Below are 24,256 nucleotides of genomic sequence, written 5' to 3' on the forward strand. Positions count from 1 at the left end.
GATAATGTGCCATAGATAATGAACTGAGACTTTCCTAGTGGTCCAGTCATTATTTCAACATTGTTACACTCCATAGAATGTATAAAAACATTAAAGTATCTGTAATAATACACTTAAGGGTGTTAAACAGAACTTCCGAGTGCCTGCCTTTTTTGGTGTTAATTGTTCCTCTGGGTTGTGAGGGTGGAAATAAACTGGCAGGTGGGGAGGTGTTTCCATGAAGTCACCAGCATTCTGTGCCTTCCACTGCAGAGAGCACAGTGTTCACAGTGGGTCTGGCATCTTACTTGATGTTGGTCCTCTTAGGGCTGGTTTTTTATGCTTTATTGTACCCTGCTTTTTTTGCATCAGGCCCCAGCCTGGGTTTTAAGGTTTGCTTCAAAGCCTTCCCCAGCCTCAGGTGACACAAAAGGTTCTTCCTGTTACCCAGTGACTGCTACAGGGTGTCAGATGTTTCCTCTGTGTTTTAGGGGTCAGGCCAGGCAATAATTTATCCACCACCTGGCACCTGCTAAAACAAGACAGGTGAAGACAAGCCCAGACAGCTCTTGAGACCCTGTGCTGTCCAGTCAGTGCAAAGCCTCTGGCCTTTCACCAGCATTGACTAGAATCCTATTTATTATTCTACTTCATATATAGAAATAAAATTAGATTAAAGCTTTCTGAAATCATGAGCATCTGTCTTGTATTTTCTGTCTGAGAGAACTGTGTCGGTCAACACTACCAAATGCACTCAAAACAGACTGACTGAAGTCATAGCTGCAGGTCAGAAACTTAATAAAATCTGGCTAAGGAGGTCTTTTTTTTTTTTTTTAATGCTAAGGCAAAGAAGATACAAGCAATAAGCTAGTGCTGTACTGCCTGTTTTCTCCAAACTCTATCAGATCCTTCCTTGTTGCCTTGTTCTCCCCCAGCCTCAGAACCATCCTGTGTGTGTACCAGGCCCAGCATCAGCAGGGGAGGGGTGGGATTATCCCAGGGGTGCTCAGGCCCGTTAGGCTGCAGAGCACCAGGATCCAGGGTTGGATGAGTGTTTGAATGAGAGCATCTGCAAGGGGGAGAGAAGGGAAGGGATGGCTATTATAGTAGCTATTGTTCCTCATTTTGCTTTTTAAAAAGAACAGCTTTTCTTGTTTTATTTCTTTTATTTTAAATAAATTTTAAACTGAATTTCTTGCATGCATCTGCCAGATCCAGTTTGTCTCTTCTTCAGTCCATAGGGATAACATAGACTTCCTCAAAAGACTCCCAAGCCTTTTTTTCCCCTCTGGTTGCATGAAGACCCAGATTCTAGAATTTTATCACCAGGATTCTGGCAAATGTTAGCTTTGTGACTCTGAACTATGTCTCGTTTCACAAAGTCAAACTGCTTCATGATTTATGGATAAGGCATTCAGAAATTCAATTGAATTCAGAAATTGAGACTGCCAGACTGCTTTCTAAGGAAACTGCATTGTGTCCTGTCCCGAGCATGGCACGGGCTGAGCTGGTCTGTGCAAGCATTCAGGACTGATGGCCTGGTGAGGTAAGGTGCTACCTCATTAGTTCCTTATATTGTAGCTGTTACTGAGTCACTGTGGCACGATCTCTAATTTAACAATTCTGCAGGGCAGTCAGTGCTCTTAAATCAGAGTGATATACCAGCCCATAGTGGTTTTGCTGATCATGCCATGTTTTTGTGGAAGGTAAATAAATGCTTTAAACAGGACATGGAAAATGCAGAGTCACAGCAATGTTTTTGACTTGCTGATAGACAGTATTTCTCAGGCAGCAGCCCCTGATAAATCTGGCACCTTTGCCAAAAGCTTCTAATTTCTCCCTTAGGTACAGAGGAACATGAGGAACGTAGCCCTGAGGGAATAACAGGTAAGGAAACACAAAGCAATACATAATTATCTACATTTCACTCTTTTTAGTGATGCTGGTTTTGTTCCCATAATAAATTTTATTTTGGTTGACTAAATGGATAAATGGAATTTGGAGGCGATTAATTTTATGTTTTTCTGGCTTCTAAGTCCAAAACCAGAATAGAATTTTTCTCATCGATGGTATTTTGCACATTTTACTAATGGCTTTGTAACCTATATTTAAAGACTTATACACATTATTTTGTTTTGATGGAGAGGATCTCCTGTTATTCTTCAGGGGAGGCAGAAGAGTAACTACTGAAAAATTTAACTTACATAGGTGTGAGAACATTCCTGCCTTGTCCCTCCAATGCTCCCTGGTGCTCTTGATTTAGTCACTTTTACCATAAGTTCATGAAGAGACAATTTATCAGAACCTTGGTGGTTTGAATATAAGGTTGCTGAAAGCACAGAGGAGTTAGATTAGATATGTACATTTCCCAAGCTGTCTTGACCTAGGTTAGCTACATAGTGGGCTTTGTTACTTTAGATTTAAGAGAAGACTACTACTACTACTACTACTACTACTACTACTACTACTACTACTACTACTACTACTACTACTACTACACTTTCCCCATAGCATTTCTTTCCTTGGTGGTTTTTATTCATATATATTAAACATCTATTTTTATATGTGCATGTATGTGCACATACACATTTCACCAGCTTTGTAATGTTCAGTTAAGCTTTTTAAACATTAAGTAAGAGCTGCAAATGGCATAAAATCTGATAGGTATCCAGATACCTAATCATTCCACAGAGCTATAAAATATCTCTTAACTTTGCAATCTCTCTTTTACCTTCTTTGCTCTAGTCTCCATCAGTATATTTCAAACTCTCTGTACAAGTCTGTCTTTCTCAGTTACAGCTCTGGTCTTTTTTTCTGGGTTTTGTTTGCACTGCTTGCTGATTGTATGTAAGAATTCTTTGATTACATATACTTCTATCCAGTTATTTGGAGGCCCCAGCTGACAGACAGGAATATTAAGATTTCCTTTATTTCTCCTGTTCTCCCATATGAAAGATAAACTCTCCCAGTACCAGCAAAGAACCTCTGTTAAATCTTTTTCTTTCTGAAGCCTGCTTCTTGGGAGCCTCAATTAACTTCAACACAAAAATTATATTACTAATCCTACCTGGCAGCTCTGTGCAGCACTAGCAGGCAGCCTGGGTGTGAATCGAAGGTGTGGAGGAGCACATTCATTGTTCCCAGCTGAATGAGCCCTCCCCAGAAGATGAGTATGTCCAGAAATGATAGCTGAGCAGTCTGAACCCCTTCATTCACCCTGCTGGGTGTGCTCATCCTTTCACCTGGGTGCGTTAAGAGCCTATGATATTAATCAGAACGGCTCCAGTCTCAGAGCTTATCTACATCAGTGGTTTTAAAAGTGCACTCTTCTGTCAGCATTGCTGCATCTGCACAATAGATTTTGCTAGCTTAAGCTATGACTTCTAGTAAATTCAACTGTGCTGCCAGAATTTTTCAGTACAGACCAGATCTCTCAGTACTGCCTTTTTAAGCATGTTGCACATGAGCTGTGCAAATACACAGACAAGATTTTGATGCCACTAAGTTCAGGTTCAGGTGTAAGGTGTTTCCTTCTTTTCTAATACCTGCATTTCTTCAGTCCTGGACCATCCCTCAGGATCTATTTTTTTTTTGTAAAAGTTTTCTAAATTCTTCTGAACATAGCTAATGTAGTTAAAAAACTTCACCTTGGATTTCCTACTATTCTAGAGTTCTTCACTTTTGGAGTGACATGAGCCCCTCTGCTGCATTGTGTCAATCAAGAAAGTTTCTAGACCCTATCTTGTCATGCATCTCATGCCCTCTTTTTGTTTCCAGAAAACTATCTCCAGTATCTAGACAATACAGCAAAAAGTTAATGCTTGGAAGTGCCTATACTGGAACTGATGTTTTTGCCCTTAAATACAGAATAAGAAAATCACAAGTAATTTCATATTAAGTGTAAGGCCATGAAAAGATGGATAATCCACTTTGTGTTTCATATTAAAAAGGAATTATAAATATTTGAAACAGGATAGAAATTAAACTACCTGCTCATCCACCCATATGGACTTGTCTGAGGCGTATTGACTGTCACCATAGGAAAGATTCTCTTCCTTCTTCTGCTTGTGTCTTCTGTGTCCTGTAAATGACTGGAAGCCTCCAGTATTCCTGGCTTTGTCTTGCACCTCTGCTTGCTAAACTTACTTGATAAAAAATACAACTACACATTGTTTAGTTCTGGTGTGACTGACCTGTGGAACTGCTCTACAAACCCCTATTGGATCTAAAAGGACTTAGTTGATAACTGGGAAATATTTTCATTTTTCAGTTACAGTTAATTGTGCATGTGTTTGGAGACCAAATTTTCATTTATGTTGTTAATAATAGAAATAGCCCATTCTTTAAAGGTCACCTTCAGATCTGTTGCTGAAGTGGATTGTTACGTTAATTAGTAGGACTTTTAATCAATGCTTGTACTAAGATATTCTGAGTTTTATCTGAAGTGGTAATTTAAAGAATTTAAAGAAGCATAATATGAAAGTGCCTAGTACTCCCTGCAGAAGCCTGTGCTTGTTTTGCAAAACTGGAATCATTTGGCAGTGAAGCATATTTTAAAGTTGAGACTTGGTTCTCTGACATGTGAGTGCAGATGCTGTCCCTGGGCTCTCCAGCAGCAGGTCAGCTTCATGACCATGGCTGAAATTTGGCAGCATTGGATGCTCAGCCAGGTGCCCTACTGTAGGTAACACACACCAGGGAAGGAGGAGGGCAGTCTTTGTCCTACTTCCTCAGCTTCCTGAAGAAGGCTTTGAATTATTAAGGGTTAATTGTTCTTTAAATAGTTACAAGGGAGGGTCTTGGTTGGTAGCCAGGTAGGGTCATGCCAGAGGAGGCTGTGTGGGCACTTCCAGAGAGCAATGTGCTCCTTTGAACACAATTGCTAATTACTGTGGGAAATTTTGTGTCTCACATAGTTAGCCGAAGAATTTATTTTAAAACTGCATTATCCTTTTGTTTGCCCTAATCAGAGTCTTAGTTCTGTTGAAACTGGAGACAAAACCTGGGAGGTAAGAGTGGAATGGGGTAATTACAGGACAAAAAGTTTTTGCATGACCTTTAAGGTAAGGCTAAAAATCTGATGCAATGAAAGGGATGCTTTGAAGGAGATAGAACAGGGGTTACAGAAAGGAAGTGATCCAGCAGGGCAAACAACCTCCAGCCTTTACTGTCTGCTGATGTTGGATTGTGCTGAAGAAGAGACAATTAGAGGTTGTGACAAGAGGACACAGCTTGTGCAGAGGGGGAGGCAGGAACCTGGGGAGTATAGAGGAACACATGACAGCTGATACCATCTGAATAGATAGGATAATTAAATACAGTAGTAGGGATTGCTAGTGTGAACATAATCAAGTTAAGCAGTACTTTACTACATCTTATGGTGGCATTCGTAAGTAATATTTTACCCTGCTTTATTAGGAGTGAATGTTGTGACAGTATGAACATAGAGTACTCATTTCTGTGGGGATTTTTCATTATGTTTTGGAATTTTCTTGTTTATATCTCTGTGGTTTTGATTTGTTGCTGTTTGAGAAGGTCAACCGGCAGGGCAAGGGGATAACTTTGGATAAAACAGAGTTCTTGAGCATTAAAACAGTTGTCAGTATGCCCTAAAAATCTTACTAGTCATTCTTTATAGAGATGAGTCACTAAATAATTCTCCAGGTTACCAGGCTGCAACAGTATCCTCATTATGATGACACTGGAACTGAAAAATCTGGTTACCTGTCAGATCATAAGGGAAAGGAAAATCTTTTGAATGACTCCTGTTTATGTGGAATTTCAGTTTTCACTGTGAGAAGCTCTACTTGGAAACCAAGGCTGATGCTACCTGTGTATCCTATGTCATGCAACTAAAGCAATAGCTTCAGCACCTACACTTAGCTATTTTCTTTCTTCCCTCTCCCATGTGTCTGCAATGACATCCTTGTTACAGTTTCCTCAGGTTCTCCTTTCATTTCCAGACACCTTCACAGTAATATTTTCAGCTCAGCCTTGTGACTGCATGCCCAGCTCTTGCATGTCACATGTAATATACTTCATTTCCCTTATAGTGACTTGAGAGATGTATTGTTTTTGAAACCTCACTACTGTCAAAGTGTTTGAAATTAACTCTGAGTTGTTGAAGGGGGACTTGAATGATCGACAGCCTCTTCAGATGGTGAAGCTGACATACTGATAGCTTTGTTCTCCAAACAGAAATACAGAAATTACTGTGCTGTGCTCCCTGCTTGGGGACACAGGGACTGCAGCACCTTTGCTGATGTTCATGATGTGTTATATGTTGTTCTTGTGTCAGATTCTCTGTCCCCCTTGTTTTAGTTTTACAAAATCTCTAGGTTTCTGTATATTTGTTCCACAAGAAAAGAGGACTCTGTGGAAGAGCAGGTGCAGAATTAGATTTGGGAGACATGATTCAAGAAGGAATTATGCTTGCATATATTAGGAAACCATTAAGATAGCGTGAGTAAAAACACAGTGATGGAAAAAGAGTGTAAAAGATGAGAAGGGATGGAGATGATGGCATAAAGGATGAATTTCAAGTTTAAAGGAGTAGAGGGGAGTACTTGGGCCTTTTTAGTTGCTGCTGAGTAATGAATTGCCCAGTGCTGATTCTACGAGTTTAGTACTCTGTGCTGAAGTAAATCAGTCACAAAGTTCTTCCCTTCTGAAATTTTCTTTGTTCTCTTCCTCCACTCGTTTTTTCTCTTAAACTCTTTCCTCTTGCTAGGTTTGCTGTGTTACTTGTCTTCCCCAGTGGTGCCATAATGAGGGCTACTGAGTGCTTCTCTCTCCTCTTTGTGTCTTGAGCTTGTTTTGTTATTCATTTTTCCTTTATACTGCAGCATTTCTGCTCACTTAACTTCCTTTCCCTCTGTCTTTTCATCACATGTTCTCACCCTCCTTTTTACTAAAGGAGCACACTGTATTATTAGAGTCTTTTGGTCTTCATTTTCCCTTTCTCACATAGCTCTTTCAGCCCTTGAGATAAAACACTTTTTATGGAAATTCCCTGAATTAGAGGTAGATGCTTCTCCTCAAGATCAGGGTTCATGACAGTTCCTCCAAAGGAGGAGCAGGAGCTGTCAGTGTAACCCTAGACTGAGTTCCTCTGAAAAGTCTGTTCCAGTTGGTGCAGTGGCTCAGCCCTCCCTCCTTTCAAGCTCTGGGGTTTCTGCTTGGTGACTTAATAACCAGCACAGCCCCTGTGTGCATCTGTGTGGCCAGCTTGGGGTGATTTTCAGTTTTGTCTTAAGGTTTGTAGCCTTGCTGTGGAGGGGCTCCTGGCATGCAGAAATAGCTGTAGCTCCTTCTCAAATGCTGCTGCATGTCCTGATAGCCTCCCAGGAAAATGCAATCCTGAGATGTGCTCCCTTGACTCCCATCACTTTCTGCCCGTATGAGGGAAAGTATGAGGTGTTCTTTCCCTCTTTCCCTCAACTCCCAAGGATTTAAATTTTAAGTAATGGCACCAATATTGTTATGCAATCATCAATGTTTATGACTAACCAGGATGCTGCAGAACTCTTTATCTTGTTGATTTTCCTGACTCTTATTGCAAGAAACTTCTGTAATGAGTATAGAGTACATTTATTTGTTGTTTATTCTGTCTCTAATGTAGTTAAGATTTTTAGATAGACTGTGTAAAATAACTTACATTAACATTACATCCTGTTGTGATGGTAGATATGAGTGTTCTGTTCCTCCGACTGATGCAGAAAAACACAAAATAATTTTTGCTTGTCTTACTTATTACTCTTTTTTTGCATGCATGTTTTTGTTAGGGTTTTTTTTTGTTGGGAATTTTTGTTTGTTTTTAATTTGATTCTAAAATGTAGGGATAGTTAGTGACTTCAGGAGGCTTCTTTTAAATTGTAGTTTGTGAACTGTCTGACAGGCCATCTGTTTTTCACTCCCCCTTAGGAAGGCTGACTTGGGATACATTCTCTCCAGTTTCTATGCTGGAAGACAGACTTTTTATATTAAGTGAGTTTCTAGGTATGATGACCTGAAATGTCCATGTATTAAGAGTCATCAGTTTGACTAATGGCACACCATGGCTACAGATCATCCTAAGCACCTCTTCAAAGTGTCATTTTTCCAGCTCAGTTGATTTCTGACATATCTCACTTTATCAGCCATTGAAGTGGAAATTTCATCACTCTTTTATGCTTTTTGGGTTTTTCTTAGTATTTGTTTGTAATAGGTTTTATGGGTGATTAGTTGTGCAAATTGTGAAGTTTTTTTTTTTTTTTGTAGAGAGAAGATTTTCTTAATTTTTGCATATGGACCTAAGCTTTTTAATCTGCCTGTTAACATGTATCAGTTGAATCTTGCTTTGTTCTTCTGCTGTTAAAAGGCTGTGAAATACTATACCTACTGCAATTTGTAACTAATGCAGTATTTACAGTCATTTCACCTGGTCAACAATTACAGGTACAAAGGAAATTATTATTTAATGAAAGTAATGGCACTTGCAGACATGTATCTGTTGAACAGCACTACTTAGATGCTATTTTCAGCAACTGTTGTCAATGCTGAGAATAGGCACTGTCGTAGCTTGCAGCCTGTAAAATCCTCTGCTCTTATTCCAGACAGAAGCTCAAGCCTGCTCCTTCTCCCAGAAATCTTAGGGTTCTTGTACTGCTTGTGTTTATGTAGAATCATGAAAGCAGCTTTGGTCCCCATCTCAGCAAGTGTTCAGGCTGTGCTTTCACCTAGGAGTCACTGTGGAAGGATCAATGACTCTTCATTTGTAATAATGGTAATTAATAACAAAAGTAACAATAATTCACTAATAATGTAGGTCTCTGCAGCTGGGAATACTATGATTCTTTGGAATGTCTAAGTTTTTAGATTGAGATGTTGGGAGGGAAGTTTGTGATATGTAATACGTAAGCTCCTTCCCTATCTCAGTTTTGCTAGCCTCGGGAAGGGAAGAAGGGAAATCATGCTGCTTTCCTTGCTGCTGCTTCTCTTTGAGACTGAGGAGGAGAGTTTGTGCTTCCTTGTATTTCAAACTCTCTTACTATTCTCCTATAACAGAGAAATGTACAAATTTTATCTTTCCTTTCTTTGAATATTTTCTATTCCTGCTCTGTATATATTATTGACTCTCATTATTCTTAGAATTAATTTCAGTTTTGCTTTGTATGTTTAGAAATGTCTAAAATGGATGTAGATGTTGAAAGGGACTATAGTAGATCCATAAATGAACCTAAGCAGTGACATAATCTTTTCTGTACAATTATCTTGTCAGATCAGTAACAAACATATTTTATTTCTTACCTGTTTACACTTCCATGCTTCTGTAGATTCTTAGATATCAAAGGACATAAAATCCTGAGGTATATTTAGACTTCTTAGGTACATTGATGTTCATTGAATCATGTTTAATGCTGGGAGAAGTTTCTCCAAGTGAGAGATGGGGAGGGAGCACTGTGTACCTTGGGCACGATTGCCATTCTGCTGCCAAACGGCAACAACCCTTTGAGGAGCTCAGAGTTCAAGGTGTTGAATGAAATGCAGTCATTTTCTGAAACATTTTAAATGCCTGCAGGCATGCTAAAGTTGTACCTGGGTGTTTTGGATAACTCTGTAGCATGACCTTAATGCCTTTTTTGCATCTTACCAATTTAAATATTGCTTTTCTGTGTTGCAGTGTAGAACTTAAGTACCAAGTGGTTTTTATAGAAAAAAGCTAAGTAACTGTGATTTGGTTTTTGGTTGGTTTTTTGGGATTTTTTTGGTTTTGTTTTGGTTTTTTTTTTTTTTTTCCACTATGTCAACTTTATTTCATGTTGCTGTAGATGACTAAGAGAAACTGATGAAAGGCTGTCCTGGTAAATTTTAAATGCAGTGTAAACTACACTAGTAGTCAGCTTTGTCTGTGTGAGACATCAGTCATTGAAGCTCCTGTGGTAGCTTAGACACTCATGTGTGAACATGCCTTGTGCTCAGTTTTAGTATTTGCACTTGGTGTCTCTACAACACTTAGAGTAAAAGAAGGGATTTTGATTGTTTATTTGTTTTAATTATTAATTACTCATAACTTATCAGACTTGGTAATTAAATATTGTGCTAAAAGTGTTAATGAGGGCAGAGGTCTACAATGTAGCCTGACTCATAAGGGAGTGAGCTCTTTGATCCCAATGACCTGATAACAACAAGAACTGCTTCTCTGCTTCTTCTCTCCTTCCAAAATAAGTTGAAATAAATATATAGGTATTATTTTTAAAATGGGCATCTCCTCTTTATGATTTCAAGCTGTTTTTAAAATTTGGAGTGAGACTGAGAGAGCAGATTCTGAGTGTGCAATCAGCTGAGCCGATAGAGGAGTGGGCTGAGCGTGACTGTATGAGAGCTGACATGTCAGCCTGGCGATCAGTGAACACCCTCCTGTGGAATTCAGCCAGGAGCCCCCAGCCCTGCAGAGATCACTGCAGAGGTCATGGGAGATCCCAATGCTCAGTGACACAGATGAGCATCCTCAGTTTTTATACTTTCAAAAGTATTGCATAGAAACTTGAAGTAGTGGCATGCACCAGTGAAATATTTTTTTTTTTTTTATTTTCTGCAGTCCATGCAGGCTGTTTCAGGTTAGCATTGCAATGGAACACATGCAGCAGTGTATAGCAGAGCTGAACTGACATCCTTTTGTGAGTGTGTTAGTAGTTCAATAGCTTTGTAAATATTGCTCTGTGTAAATGACTTCATTTAGTTGGGGTGAAGCAACCTGATAGACCATAAATATTGACATATGGGCAAAAACTCTTTGCAGATGAAAGCAAGTGTTTCATAATACATCTCAAAATAAATGTATTCTCCTTGGTTTAAGATTTTAATCTGATTTTGTAAATTAGCTGCTGTGCATTTGTCTATCCCCGCCAAGACCCTGAGATGCAGCTTTAATGTTGTAGGAAACAGAAGAGTAGAAAAAAAGGAAATATGATCAAATCTGTGCAGCAGTGGCTCATTTGAATCTGTGAAGATGTGAATGGGAAATCTTATTAGTATTTTAATAGTGATCTTTCAGAGAAAGGGGCTGAGTAGATGCAGTAAATGACAGTTTGGCTTTTTATTAAAATAATTTTCTCAATAATTGAAAATATTTCTCTCATTTTTTTCTCATTGAGAAGTATTTTCTAGGGAAGAAGAAGGGGTTATTCATAATGTGTCAATGATTAAAGTAAAGATTTAGTAAAGCTGTCTGCAGGTCTCCTTTTGTTTGGCTTGTCACTGCTGACTTACCCTACTTAAACATTAATTCTGGTATTTGTTGCTGTGTTCTGCAAATATGTTTGTGCTCTCCCTTTCTGCTTGTTGTCTGATCACAGTAAAGAACATTTATTTGTAGACAGTTCTTTAAGATAGCTTTTATTCTGTCTTCTATTAGATATGTGTATTAATTCACTGATGAAATAAATTCAGACACAAGCCTGAGGATGTTGTTTCCTAAGACTTGATGAGAGATACTATTAATTTTTAAAGTTGAAGGCTACTGAAAGTAAACAGGTGATCTGTATAATGCTAGATTCAAAAAGATCAGGTTCTTAAAACCTAAAAGGTTTGTTTTATTGTTTGTTTTGTTGCTTGTTTCGTTTGTGGGTTTTGGTTTTTTTTCAAAAATGCTCACAAATAATCCAGTAGTGCTCATTATTCTGGCAGGATAATCACTGCTGAATGTCTCCATAAAGTGGTGCTGTTAAACAGCTTGTATTTTTTTAACCTTTTCATCCTTTGCCTGGAAAAGCAATAGATAACCCAGAGAACTACTTTTTGAAATTTTATTGAATTCATTGACTTCTGTAGGAAGCAGATCAGTACTTCTTCATGCTACACCATAGATTAAATCTTGGAGAATTTTAACTTGCTATATAATAATGTGTTGTGCAAATAAGAGTTTGGGTTGTTGGTTTGGCTTTTGTTGTGTTTTTCTGTTATTGTTTTGGGGTTTTTTGTTGGTTTTTTTAACATTATAAAGGATTTTGGAAACTTGGATAAAAATAAAAATTTTTTCTTCTTTGATGTGAACAGTCATGATGATGAATAGTGTGTCAGTTTTCCCATGGTACAGTTTAGAGACACTAGGAATTAGTGGCCCTTTAAAGTCTTGACATGCTTAGATGAAAGGGGAGATAGGCTTTGCACTGCAAAGGAATTCCCATGTGTATTTGTTAATAATGATTTTTCAACATCACAGCTCAGTTTCATATTAATAAAACACAGAGTTTATAATATTTCTAGTAAACTGATTTTTCCTGGAAAGTACTTCCATTTATTAGTAAATCAAATGTTTTAAAATCTGAGTGTTTCATATAAGCTAGAAAGATGTGCTGTGTGGGCATGCAAACAACTAAACAGTCATCAATTTAGTAAACTGTTGTGTTGTAAAACTTTTTTTTTTTTTTTGATCATGTAAAAATATCAGTTAACCACTTTAAATTTGAAAATATAAAAGTAGATTGTTTCCTTAAATGGAAGTCTTTGGAACTTTATTCTCAAGTCTAAACTGAGCTTCAGATAAGCCAAGAAATGCAAAAACCTTTTTGGAAAATTGCAAAACAAAATGATAAAGGACTGGCTCCTGTTCACAAACTTGAATTTTGGCTCTGTAGTAAATTTGATGCTCTCTGAAAATATTTTAAGGAGTGACAACTAATTAGTTTGATATTAAATGATTAAATAAGTGAAGAGCTGTAAAGCAACCTTATTTTTGCTGAAAAGAGTGCAAATGGAGTTTGCTGCTGATTTGTGATATGTGTTGCTGTGTGATATGCATAGGCTTTCTCAGCTGCTTAAAGATAAAAATTATATTCTTAACTTTATTTTAGCACTTCTCTTAATAAAACAAAAGCAGAATTTCCAGTCTTTCTTTCTGTCAGAAATGTAAATATTTTGGTTGAGATTGCAGGACCCAAGAAATTAAACTGAGATGTCTTGTTTTGAAAACTGAGAAGTTTTGTTTTGAAAACACATGAATTAAATATTAAAGCAAAATAAATACTAATAGAAATATGATTCTTACTGTAATATTACATGAAAACTTGAGGGGGAAAAAAACTATTTCTGACTGTCATTTGCAAATCAAATATTTTCTTGCCTTCTAGCACAGCTTGCATAGAATACATTGGCTTGGATAAACCTTCCTGTATATCACCTGTGTTATTTTTGTAGCTTGCTGTGAAATTATGTGTACATGTTCTCTGAGAATAATTTTCTCGGAATAGCAATTGCAGTAGAAATTATAGAAGTCTAAAAGTCTGCAAAAAAGTATAAAACCCCAAACATTAATACTACAAGTTTCCAACAAGCAGAAGAGAACCAGATTTGCCATTTAATCATGCAGGCTTCTCAGACAAAGAAAAAAAAAGCTCACCTGCAGATAGACCTTAGACAACTAACACATTTCTAAAACTGAAAAACTACTATTTTTCCAGTTGGTTCTCTGCTCCAATCGCTCTCTGCTTTTGATCTTTTAATCTGTTATATAAAAATGAGTAATAATGTGTTGATGTTTTTCACAGGAAGTTTTTTGCTAATGTTTTAGATCGGGGTAGCTCGTGCATGGAGCTCTGGCAAGTCTTGCAGAAGTGCTTCTGCCCCGCTGCTGAGCAGATCTTTCTTTCTTTCTTTCTGTTCCAGACAGTTAGGGATCAATTACAGCCATTAGAGATCATTGTAACACATCAGTGGTTGTCTTTCTAATTTTATTATAGGTGAATGTAAGCTGAATGTAGAGAAGACTTGCCAATAAGCTGGACTGATGTGCGCAGAGAAGGAATGAAGTATGGATGTGAAGGAACGTAGGCCTTATTGCTCCCTGACAAAGAGCAGACGGGACAAGGAGCGGCGCTATACAAACTCTTCTGCAGAAAATGAGGAGTGCAGAGTGCCTACTCAGAAGTCTTACAGCTCCAGTGAAACCTTGAAAGCTTTTGATCATGATTCCTCTAGGTTGCTGTATGGAAACCGGGTAAAAGATTTGGTCCACAGAGAAGCAGATGAGTATACCAGACAAGGTAGGCAAGATGTTTGAATTCAGAGTGTATCATTCATTAGTTCCAAGGCATTCTTGCTGTAGGAAGAGAATGTTATTTCACCAGTTCCATCAGTTTTGGTAATACTCCACACACGTAGTACACTTCCCTCGTAGCTCCCTAAATCTTTTACAAAGATGGAGAGGCATTGTGTACCATCTTTGGAATAAATAATAGATGATGCACAGGAAGGAAATGGCCTGTGTTGGGCAGTGGGTCAGTGACTATATTGCAGAGTCAAGTGTGAAGCATTCAGGCCTTACAATTTAAAAATCAACCCCCAGTTATTTGACTCATTAATAAGTTGCCCAAAAGTTTGCCATTCCAGTATATCTAAAAATGCAAATATTTTAAAAATTAATAGAAAAAAATAAATAGAAGTGTTCCAAGAAGACTATTCCAAGATTTGGGGAAACATAGTATGTCTGGATGAGCATAAAAATAATTCATTAGCTCAGTGCTTTTACTTTTAGCTTACAAGGGCAGTAAAAGAGCACTGCTCAGTGAGTAGTAGAGGTAAATTAGTTCACAATTTGTGCATTTGGGTGTGTTGGATGGTTTTTTTAGTGGTTATCTCTGATATATAACCAGATGGTAATAGGTTGCTAAAGCTCACTGTTGAGTTTTTCAGTTCAGGACTGGAGTGACATGAGAAGTCTAAATATCCATCAGGATGCTCAAAACTTGACTGAATATGGTTCTCTTGCACCTTACTGTAGCTGACTGTGTTTGAGCACAGGATTTGAACAAGATGATCCCAAGAGGTCCCTTTCGATCCCAGGGATTCTGTGTGATTAAACTCGGCTCCAATTAGGGTTCAGCACTTATGCTGAACTTTTGCATTCAAAACTGTAGTGTCTGAAATTGATGCTTCTACATTTACACAACTAAGCTACTTAATGTAAAGAGGAAAAAAAAAAGTTATGAAATGTGTAGAGTACTTCAGCCCAGCTATCTAAAAGGATAAGAGCTGTGTGAACCTATGACTCAGTTTTCTGTTTAAGGCTATCTCCTATTTTATGCAGAAACAAAAGTAGATTTAGAAATCTCACTCCTGGTGAGACAGTCCTTAGTTTCAATTTTAGAATATCTAAATAATTTTTTCCATTGATGTTTTTTCTCTGTTCAATTTAGAATAACTTTACATTAAAATTAGAACTGGGCAGATGGTGTTGACTTCTTTGCCTACTAATGTTTGCAAGGGAAATAAAAATATTTCTCTTATGCACATGTAACTGAGGCTTGCTGCTACTCTACTTTCTGCCGTTTTTTTTTTCTGTGTGTTGAAAATTCAGGTTATCACTGTTTTCTAGTTTTTAAGTCATTAGTCACCTTGACATCATTACTTTAATGAGGTAAAATCAAGAGGAAGTTTTTTAAATCTGTACCGTAGACACTGTCTTGTACTAGGTATGAAATTATCTCAGAACAGGCACCATTTATTTAATGAATTCATAAACCATTGCCTGACTAGAATATTATTCTTTTTTAAATAGCAATAACAAACTGGAAGAAGTTATGTGCTCTCACATGTCACATATGATGGTGCACTGGGGCTTCGTTTTTATTCCCTTTCACTTTCTTCAGAAAAGCACACAGTATTTAGCTAATGATTCTTACCCAATATGCAATAAATTCCATGTCTATAGGCCTAAAATGGCAGTCTAGGATGGATAATACCCTCTTCACCTTCCAGTGGTCTCAGCACTGTCTTCTGTGCCCATTTAATTTCCCTCATTGTCCTTTCAATTCTTTTTGTATGGCTTATTGGCTTCCTGCACTGCAGAGCAGTTTGGCCCCTTTGGGGACTACCTGCAGGTTTGATAGGGTCAGGTAATAAAGGGCTTCTTTCAGGTAGTGTGTTCCTCATCTTTGACTGAGAATTTACAGCTTCTGGCATTGGGAGTATTTTGTGCAAAAGGTCCTCAAGGTCATTTCAAAGGTTTATAAATAATATATAAAAGATGCTTCCCTGTTATTTTTTTCCTCTCTGCCTAGAAATAGTATGAGATTTGTGGCTTTGTTGACAGTGTAATTGACAGCCTCCTAATTCAACAGGAAATTATTCTGTAAATAAAAATGGCAACCTTTAATAAATACCTTTAATTAGGAATGAATTTTAAAAATTAATCATGACCGGTGTTTCATTTCTGCCCTGATTGTGTAAAACAATAATATGAAATTTCCAGTGTCAGCTGGAAGGTTACTGCGGCAGTTATGCAAGATTCTCAAGTCTCTCAAATGTGGAGGAATTAAAATCATAAAATAATGGACTCTTCTGAGTTGGAAGATACCTATCAGGATTCACTGAGTTCAACTCCTGGCCTTGTGGAGGACACCCCAGGCATCACACTGTGTGCTTGAGAGTCTTGTCCAAACATTTCTGGAGCTCTGTCAGGTTTGGTGCTGTGACCACTTCCCTGGGGAGCCTGTTCCAGTGCCCAAACACCCTGTGGGTGACAAACCTTTCCCTAATACCAGCTGAAACCACTCCTGGCACAGCTTCAGGCCATTCCCTTGTGTCCTGTCTCTGGTCACCACAGAGAGGAAAGAGATCAGTGCCTGCCCCTCTTCCCCTCACAAGGAAACTGTGGCGTGCACTGAGGTCTCCCCTCAGCCTCCCCTTCTCCAGACTGAACAGACCAAGTGCCCTCAGCTGCTCCTCACACGGCTTCCCCTCAAGGCCCTCCAGCATCCTCCCTGCTCTCCTCTGGATGCTGTCCAACATTTCACATCTTTCTGACATTTTGGCACCCAAACTGCTCCCAGCCCTGGAGGTGAGGCTGCCCCAGCCCAGAGCAGAGCAGGACAATCCCTCCCTTGCCTGGCTGGCCATGCTGGGCCTGGTGAAGGACAGGGCTGGCCCTCCTGGCTGTCAGGGCACTGCTGACTCACATTTCAAGTGTCAGTATGGTTTTTTATGCCTAATATTTAGGGTAAAGCCCTGGAAAGCTTTCTGCTAGGCAATCAGAACTTTGCTGTCTCTTCTTCCTGAGTTGTTTCAGTACATGTGTTTTGTTCTTCCTCTTTCCCAAAATCCAGTGGTAGGAATTCAGAAAGGGATACTGCTATTGGAGATAGGTGTGCTTTATTTATGGTGTCTTTATTCCATGAGATCTTTTCTTGTGGAGAGGAGATTCTCCAATTGTCTCTTCCAGTCTAATGATATTTTTCCTCGTGAGTTGAATTTCTGTTGCTTTAGATTAATTACATAAATAGAAATATGGGCCCAAAAATAAATATGATTGTCATTATGATTCTCAAATGATTATGTCATTATGATTCTCAACATCTAAAACATATTGTAAAGTATTTAAACATGAAAATATTATATAACTGGGGACTATTTTGTTACTTTTGAAAAGCAACTGACAGAATTAGAAGAGCAAGTAAGCTGTTTTAGGCAATTGGAACTACATCTAGGCAGTATGCTTTCAGTTAACATCCATGAGATAAGACCTAGTGCAGTCTCTTCTTTTTCTTCAGCCCCTTCACCTGTTGCAAAACTGGTTTTGTTTTAAAAATTTTAGATGAGGATTATTTAGCCTACTATTTTTGAGACTTTTAAATGAGTTATTTATTTTCTCTTTGTTTATAAACCTCACAGGAGAGCCGTGTAAGTGAAGGCCATGAGCCTTTTTACTTAGTTAGTTTCAAGAAAGACACTCAATTTTATATTACTTTGAGGAGATACCTAATCTCATGCTTGGCAATGGCTGAAGCTCCATGAAAGACTTTACTTTAAAGGTGTGATATTGTAGTCTTCTGTTTATGTGTTAGAGAAGAAGATGACACCTGTTTTCATATACTTCAAAGTATCCAGCTATACAGAGCAGCCTGATTTAAATGTGCTTCTCTACTTGATTTAAATGTACTTCTCTAATTGAATTCAGTAACCTAAATGCTTGTAGTTAGACTGGAGCCATTGGTGAGGGGTTGAAACCAGATGATTTTTAAGGTCCCTTCCAAGCCAAACCATTCTATGACTGATTCTAGGATTGTGTATTGCATTATGCCCAAGTCCCTTGCTCAATTCAAGATTAAAGCTGACAGTATGAAGTTGAATTTCTCTGTTGTACAGAGAAAAGTTCCTGTGTTTAGAAATTTTATACTACTTCCTGTATGAAGTGATATAAAGTGATAGTACATAGGAGACTGCTATGGAAAAATAGCTGAAAGTGTGGCATGACTACAGTGTGGGTGGGCAGGATGGTGGAAATACAGAAAGTAAGCAGTATTTTTAAAATTGCATTTGGAAAAAAAAATGAAGTAATACTTTAGTAATATTAATATAATTGAAAAAAGATCAATCAAACCTGGACTCACAATAACTGAAAAACTTTGTATCAATTTAGTAATAAAATTCAGGCATGCAAAAACTGTGTTTTATTTAATATTGGAAACCTGTTAAAGGGAAGAGGGGGCTATTAAATACCTCTCAAGTAGTCATTGTTCCATTTTAAAGACTTTTGTAATTGTAGAACAGTGTAGTGGTCCTACAGAGGGATCCATGTATCATGTCAGTGACATTTTGCACAGGAACAGAAGCTGACCCACAAACACGGGTGGCATTATTCAGTGCAGGTTTGTGCATGTTCATCTTTTCTTACAAAATCCTCACAGCACTGTTTGCAAACTGTGTAAATTGGAAAACTGAGTTATAGGACACCTTTTTCTATTAGAAGACCTAAGGAGGTAGTGCAGGTTTTGTTTAATTTTTACTTTTTGGAAGTTTGAGTCAAATATGATTTAGACTGCAGGTAAAGTTATTTGGTCTTAGATGGCAGTGAGAATGACTTCATTGTGTTTATCAATCAGAACAGTTCACTGTTAGCCAAGTCTCAAGATCAATTTAATTGCATTCTATCCCTTTCAGTTTTGCTGGAGAAACCATTCCTATGTACAGTTTTATATCTTTACTATTCTGGAATACTTAAGTGCCTAAATTAGATTAAATGCCCTAAATACCTTCTTGAAGCTGCTAGAAGAGAGGGCAAATGTATCAAATCAGTAAAGAAAAAGATTTCTTTTCCTTCATAGTATGCTGGACAGCTCATTCTTGGGTGCTAAAAAGTAGAGCCATGAGCAGTCTGGCTCATGTGTGTGGCTATATTACAGCTATTGTTCAGCTGCTATTCCATGAAAATTAGATTTAGGAGCTAGAAAAATATCACCATTCAGGAAAAGAGGGACCTGAAGCAGTGATATACATGCTTTGACAATTTTATTTAATTACATAAGTTATTAAATACTGTCAAGGATACATTTTTAGGACCTTAGAAACTGCTATCTTAATTGCAACTACTATCCTAATATGACTCCAAAGTCTCTTGCTTTAAATACTAGCTGCCCAAAATGAGTTATTTGGATAGTACAATGTTTAATCTTTTTAGTCACTGTAAATGTCAGCTGTAGGATGAAAGGATTTAAATGGTCATGTTTTTAAACCTAAGGCCTGAGTACTTTTACCCATCTGAAGCAGTTGAAGGATAGAGACCTAAGAACATTTTGGCTTTCCACTACCTGGGCTTTATTGATGAGCAAATTTTGCCTATTGGGTAGGCAAGTTCTTCTCAGTAGAACTGCATCAGCTTGCTTTGCAGGGTATTTATATGAAGGCATGAAATAATATATTAGTGACTTTGTGATCTCCCAATGAGCAAATTAATTACCATTCAGTGACACGACAAGCGCTGTCTCTCAAAATCCAAGGCAGATATTAGACTTAGTGTTTTATGCTTCCTGGCTGCAGTGCAAGATGTGTCCTGATTGTCATCATGACAGATCCTTTTTTGTTATGCTGAAACATGGCCCCCTGCAGTGTCTGCCTGATTCAGTGGCTAACTTCTGTAAGCAGCATACGGTGCCAGTATGTTCTGGATAAATTTGTGGCCTTGAGCTAAGCACATAACCTTCTGCCAGAGGTGGTTTTTTTCTTTTTTACCTTGTGTAATACAGGAATGATAATACCTACCTACCTCACAGGCATTTTGGGAAGATTAATTAGTCTCTGTTTGCAAAATGCTTTGAAGATGAAAAGCACTGTAAGTGCTAAGTAGTATTATAATCTCTCATTGTTATACTAGTAACTTCTTAAAGCAACAATAAGAAGTTAATTGGTTTTCAGGTTCCAGGTGATAAGGATATGTTGACTTTTAAAGTTATTCTATTAGCTGAAAAGTGGTATGAAGAAAAACATTTCACTTTTATTTGATTAGGAGTATATTTAGTTCACGCTCAGTGATATGCACACATGCTCTAAGGTATTCATTGAGGTGAAATTGGCCCCTTGTGGGTCATGGCCTGTAGATGAGCTACAGACCTAGAGACAAAGGGTAATTGTAATTCTCCTGGGAGAAATCAGCCTTGGTTACTGGCAGCACAGTGCTTGTTCAGGTAGTTATACACAGACACTGCAATCCATAGAGCAGAAACCTTGTCTTCAACTAGTCCAGTTGCAAAATAGCAGAATTAAGTTCTTGATCATAATGATTATTTGTAAGGTGACCAAGAGGCCTTCACAAGGATTTTCAGCCTCATGGAAAGGAAGATAATGTAGAGAGTCTGTAAGTGCTTTTATATCTTTCCATAGCTCATATGCGGAGATGTATGTGCTGCTTCTGTTCAAAATAAAAACTAAGCAGTGGACTGGGGAGATGAATGGATCCCATGCATGGCTATAAAAGATGACTTCAATATGTTAACATCTACAGAGAGGATAAAGCTAGAGCAGTGTGCAGTTAGAGATGGGATGAGGAGAGGAATGAAAGAAGCTGAAGAGTCCTGTCTCTCCTCTCTGTTGATTTAGTGCTTAGGGCTGAGAGTCAGGGCTGGAGGCCAAGCTGTGAGTGATTGCTTATTCCATCAGACGGCAAATAAATGCATAAAGTGAAGCAGAGATGTAAAATGGGGGTAATTTCTCAGAAAGTTCCTTGATGCTGTTTGAAATTAGTTTGTAAAGTGTCAACTTACGGGCTTGAGAGCCAGTACTTGGTGTTACTGAGCTTATTAAAGCCAAAAGAGGAAATGGCAGAGCCAAGGGAGCACATTTGCTTCAAGCTTTGTTTTTCTGTCTTTTTTTTTTTTTTTTTTTTTTTTTTTTTTAGTGCCATAAATATTGCTGAGTGGTAAATCTTTTCATGTCTTCAGCATAATGGACATTTTGCTAGAACATCTAAATTAAAACATTGCTACACTACGTTTCTTATGGGGGTTCACAGAGTGGAAAGCCTTTTGGGGGATTGTGACAGGAAGCGTGAGAGATAGAGGGAATGAGAGGTTTTCATTTCTGCAGAAACTTTTGGGTCAGTATTCTGGGTTATTGCTGACAATATTGCTACAGCAGTGGTCTGAGCACTTCTTTCTTTCCATGCATCCAAGAGTCAATTCCCATACACGTGGAATACTTCTGTATGAAGTTCCACAAACTGAAATGTATGGGTGGCTTCAAGTAGGCACACTGGGGTTTTACTTTTTACCTTGTACCAGTTCCTAGCCTGTAGAACTAATTGAGTTTTCTACCATCCTGAGAGACATATCCCTCTGGGTCCGGTCCATCTGGTCACTTGTGGTGGCAAATATGCTTTTCCCTCATGGAAAGGCATAAATAACAGTAGAGTTTCTCACCCCCCTGTATGCAGGAATAGCAGTAAACCTGAGCTCCAGTTTGCATGCATGCTTCATGCTGCCTCCCTCTTCCTCACCTTCCTTTCCCATTTCAGGCTGTATGTCATGTCATTAGCACAGTACTGGCCCTAAAGTGGCAGTTCATACCTGTCAGATCTGTCTTTGTAGGCTCCTTGCAGACTGGATATCCATCATCTCTACATTGCTTACCCTTGGGTCATATTTTCTTCACATCTATCAAATTTAGGCTTTTTGTAATTCTTATTTTGTAATAAATGGCTGCTTGAATGTTGATATTTTGGTCCCAGGATTCAAAGATTAAGAGAGATGCCTAAACTGTCTATACTGTCATTCTGCTCGTGATCAAGATGTTGTGTTCTTTGCTACTCATGGAGTTGTATTTCTTTTCTAAATCCACAAATCCTATTTTTTCACCTCTTGCAGCCCATGATTGGAACAGCTGTGTTGGATTCTCTTAATTTAGTTTGTATATTGTATAATCATAGTCATAAAATCAGATTTTAATATAAAATCCCCAAATTTGGAACCATAATGTTTAAATTATTAGTTCATTTAGTGGAACATGTTTGCTTCGCAGCTTTGAATTGTGCAGTTGTGAAATTATCTTCAGCTGGCTCTAATCTTACTCTGTGCTAACTTCAGATGGGCTTGATGAACAGCCCTTTATCCTTATACTGGTTTAAGAAATGCTTCTTATGTTCTAGTCTGAGGATTAGGACTGTAGATCCCTCACCACTTCAGGCCTAACAGGGAATAAAATTATGAGTTTCCCATACTGCACAGGAGAGTCTGTGTGTTTGAACCTTCATTTGGTAGACCAGTGACAAGAGGATGACTGTGTTTCATACATATGAATTCTTCCCTGCATCTGAAAATAAAAACTTTCCAAGGCTATCTTTTCAATTAATGTTTCCTTGTGATTCTGTAGTAGCAAAAACACGTCTCAAGTTTGAAATACTGTATTTCCCGCAAATATGCAAATATATGTGTAAATTTTTCTCAAGAATTGACCTGGGGTTTGAGAAAAAGCTCTTCTATCAAGAGTAATACAATAAGTAGAGCTCAGAGAATTCACAGTATCTGGCACTAACCTTTGCAGAAGTCACCAACACCATGACTTATGTCCCCAAATGCTTTTAAAAGTCCATAAGGAATGTGAGAACTGTGATTAATATTTGTTGAGAATAATGAGCATTTGAAAATTATATGCACACTTGATGAGATTGAATGTATTTCAATGCTCTTTGTTATTATGTAGTTTACTGGAAATATTAGAGAAGCAACTGTCTTTCATATTAATCCTACAGCTCCACTCTAAATCAGATAATGACAAGAAAAGGGGGTTAAGATGGAAAAGTGAATAGAGCAGAAAGGTCAAGAAAAAGAGATTAGAAGGTGACAAGGAAGATGGTTGCGATGAGTGAAAAGAAAAACAGGGGAATTAAGAACAGGAGGAAAATATGATTCAGTGGATTAGGATGGTTTAAATTTTCACAGATAATTTGCACAAAAGCAAAAACAAGGCTGAAGTAATAACAACAAAATACTATAGCAAATCAGAAAGATAATGTTAGCATAGGGAAAGCTCAGTACTTATCAGTGTTCACTGCAGTTTCTTGCATCCTGGTGGACAGAATTCTGCACATACAGTTTCGAAAACTCCCTTTTACTAAATATATTGTGAAGTTTGTGTGACAGAATGGATGTATCACATCTGTTAGTCATTCTCTCTTTTGTGCAATTGCATTCTACCCACCTAACATTCTGACTTCTGGAGACAGTGTTTGTACACCCCTTGTCAGAGTTTTCTAGAGCATCTAAGGTATAGGTATCTGTTTTGCTATTTTTAAAAAAAGTCTTTATCCTTTCATTTTAAGCAGATTTGTTATCCTACTGTACATTTATTTCCACATTCTTTCTCTCAAGACATTTCCTTACAAGTGACCTTATTCTAAGTGTGAGCTCTGCATAAAGAGCTTCAATAGGAGAAATGTATCCCCTACATAGTGTCTAAATATGAAATAAAAAGGAAGTAAGTACTATTCCCATATCAGAGTAGCAGAAAACAGGATGGTCCTTGCAGGAACACTTTGATACCAGTGCTGCTTATACAATAAGCTTATATATAAATGTTCTATTATTTAGGATGTGTTTGTATACAATAATCTACAGACAGAAAAGAAAAACTAGAGAAAGATCTTTTTCCTCATTTGCTTTCTAAAGAAATGAAACTACTTTTAATTTAAAAGAAAAATTAGGATGAGGTAGCAAGTCAAGGAAATGTAAGGGAGAAGTTTGGTTCTCCTAAGGACCATGGTCATTGTTTTCTTTGTGTACAGCTTTAGCTGTTTCACAGTTTTACCATGTTTGGTACAAGTATTTTTGTCATGCATTTTCACATAGTGATTATTGGGAAAATGTGCTTGATTTTTGAATGCCTCAAATGTGTTCTAGGCAGGTAGGAAAAGGTGAAATACAAAGGAAGGATCGATTAGAAAGGGGACTGACAAGTAATGAATGATGCAGAGAGGCAGATATGGTGTGATAGATTATCAAGAGTCAAACTGAACAGAATTTAAAGTATGAACATG

General features: G+C 37.9%; 1 protein-coding gene across 31 annotated transcripts in view; it reads left to right on the forward strand.

Annotated features, from left to right (window-relative positions):
- The window catches only part of TENM3 (teneurin transmembrane protein 3), a 1,291,791-nt gene that overhangs the window by 964,772 nt on the left and 302,763 nt on the right, over positions 1-24,256 (forward strand). For 30 of the 31 annotated variants that reach the window (XM_077177351.1, XM_077177368.1, XM_077177366.1 and 27 more), the window contains one exon: positions 13,698-14,000. In XM_077177351.1, the coding sequence (XP_077033466.1) occupies positions 13,769-14,000 (232 nt within the window). In that variant the 5' untranslated portion in view covers positions 13,698-13,768. Of the gene's footprint in view, positions 1-1,824; positions 1,867-13,697; positions 14,001-24,256 lie in introns of those variants that run through there. The other variant, XM_077177356.1, reaches the window with a different exon arrangement.

The sequence above is a fragment of the Agelaius phoeniceus genome, chromosome 4 (assembly GCF_051311805.1).
Source record: "Agelaius phoeniceus isolate bAgePho1 chromosome 4, bAgePho1.hap1, whole genome shotgun sequence".
In the NCBI taxonomy this organism is placed as follows: Eukaryota; Metazoa; Chordata; class Aves; order Passeriformes; family Icteridae; genus Agelaius; species Agelaius phoeniceus.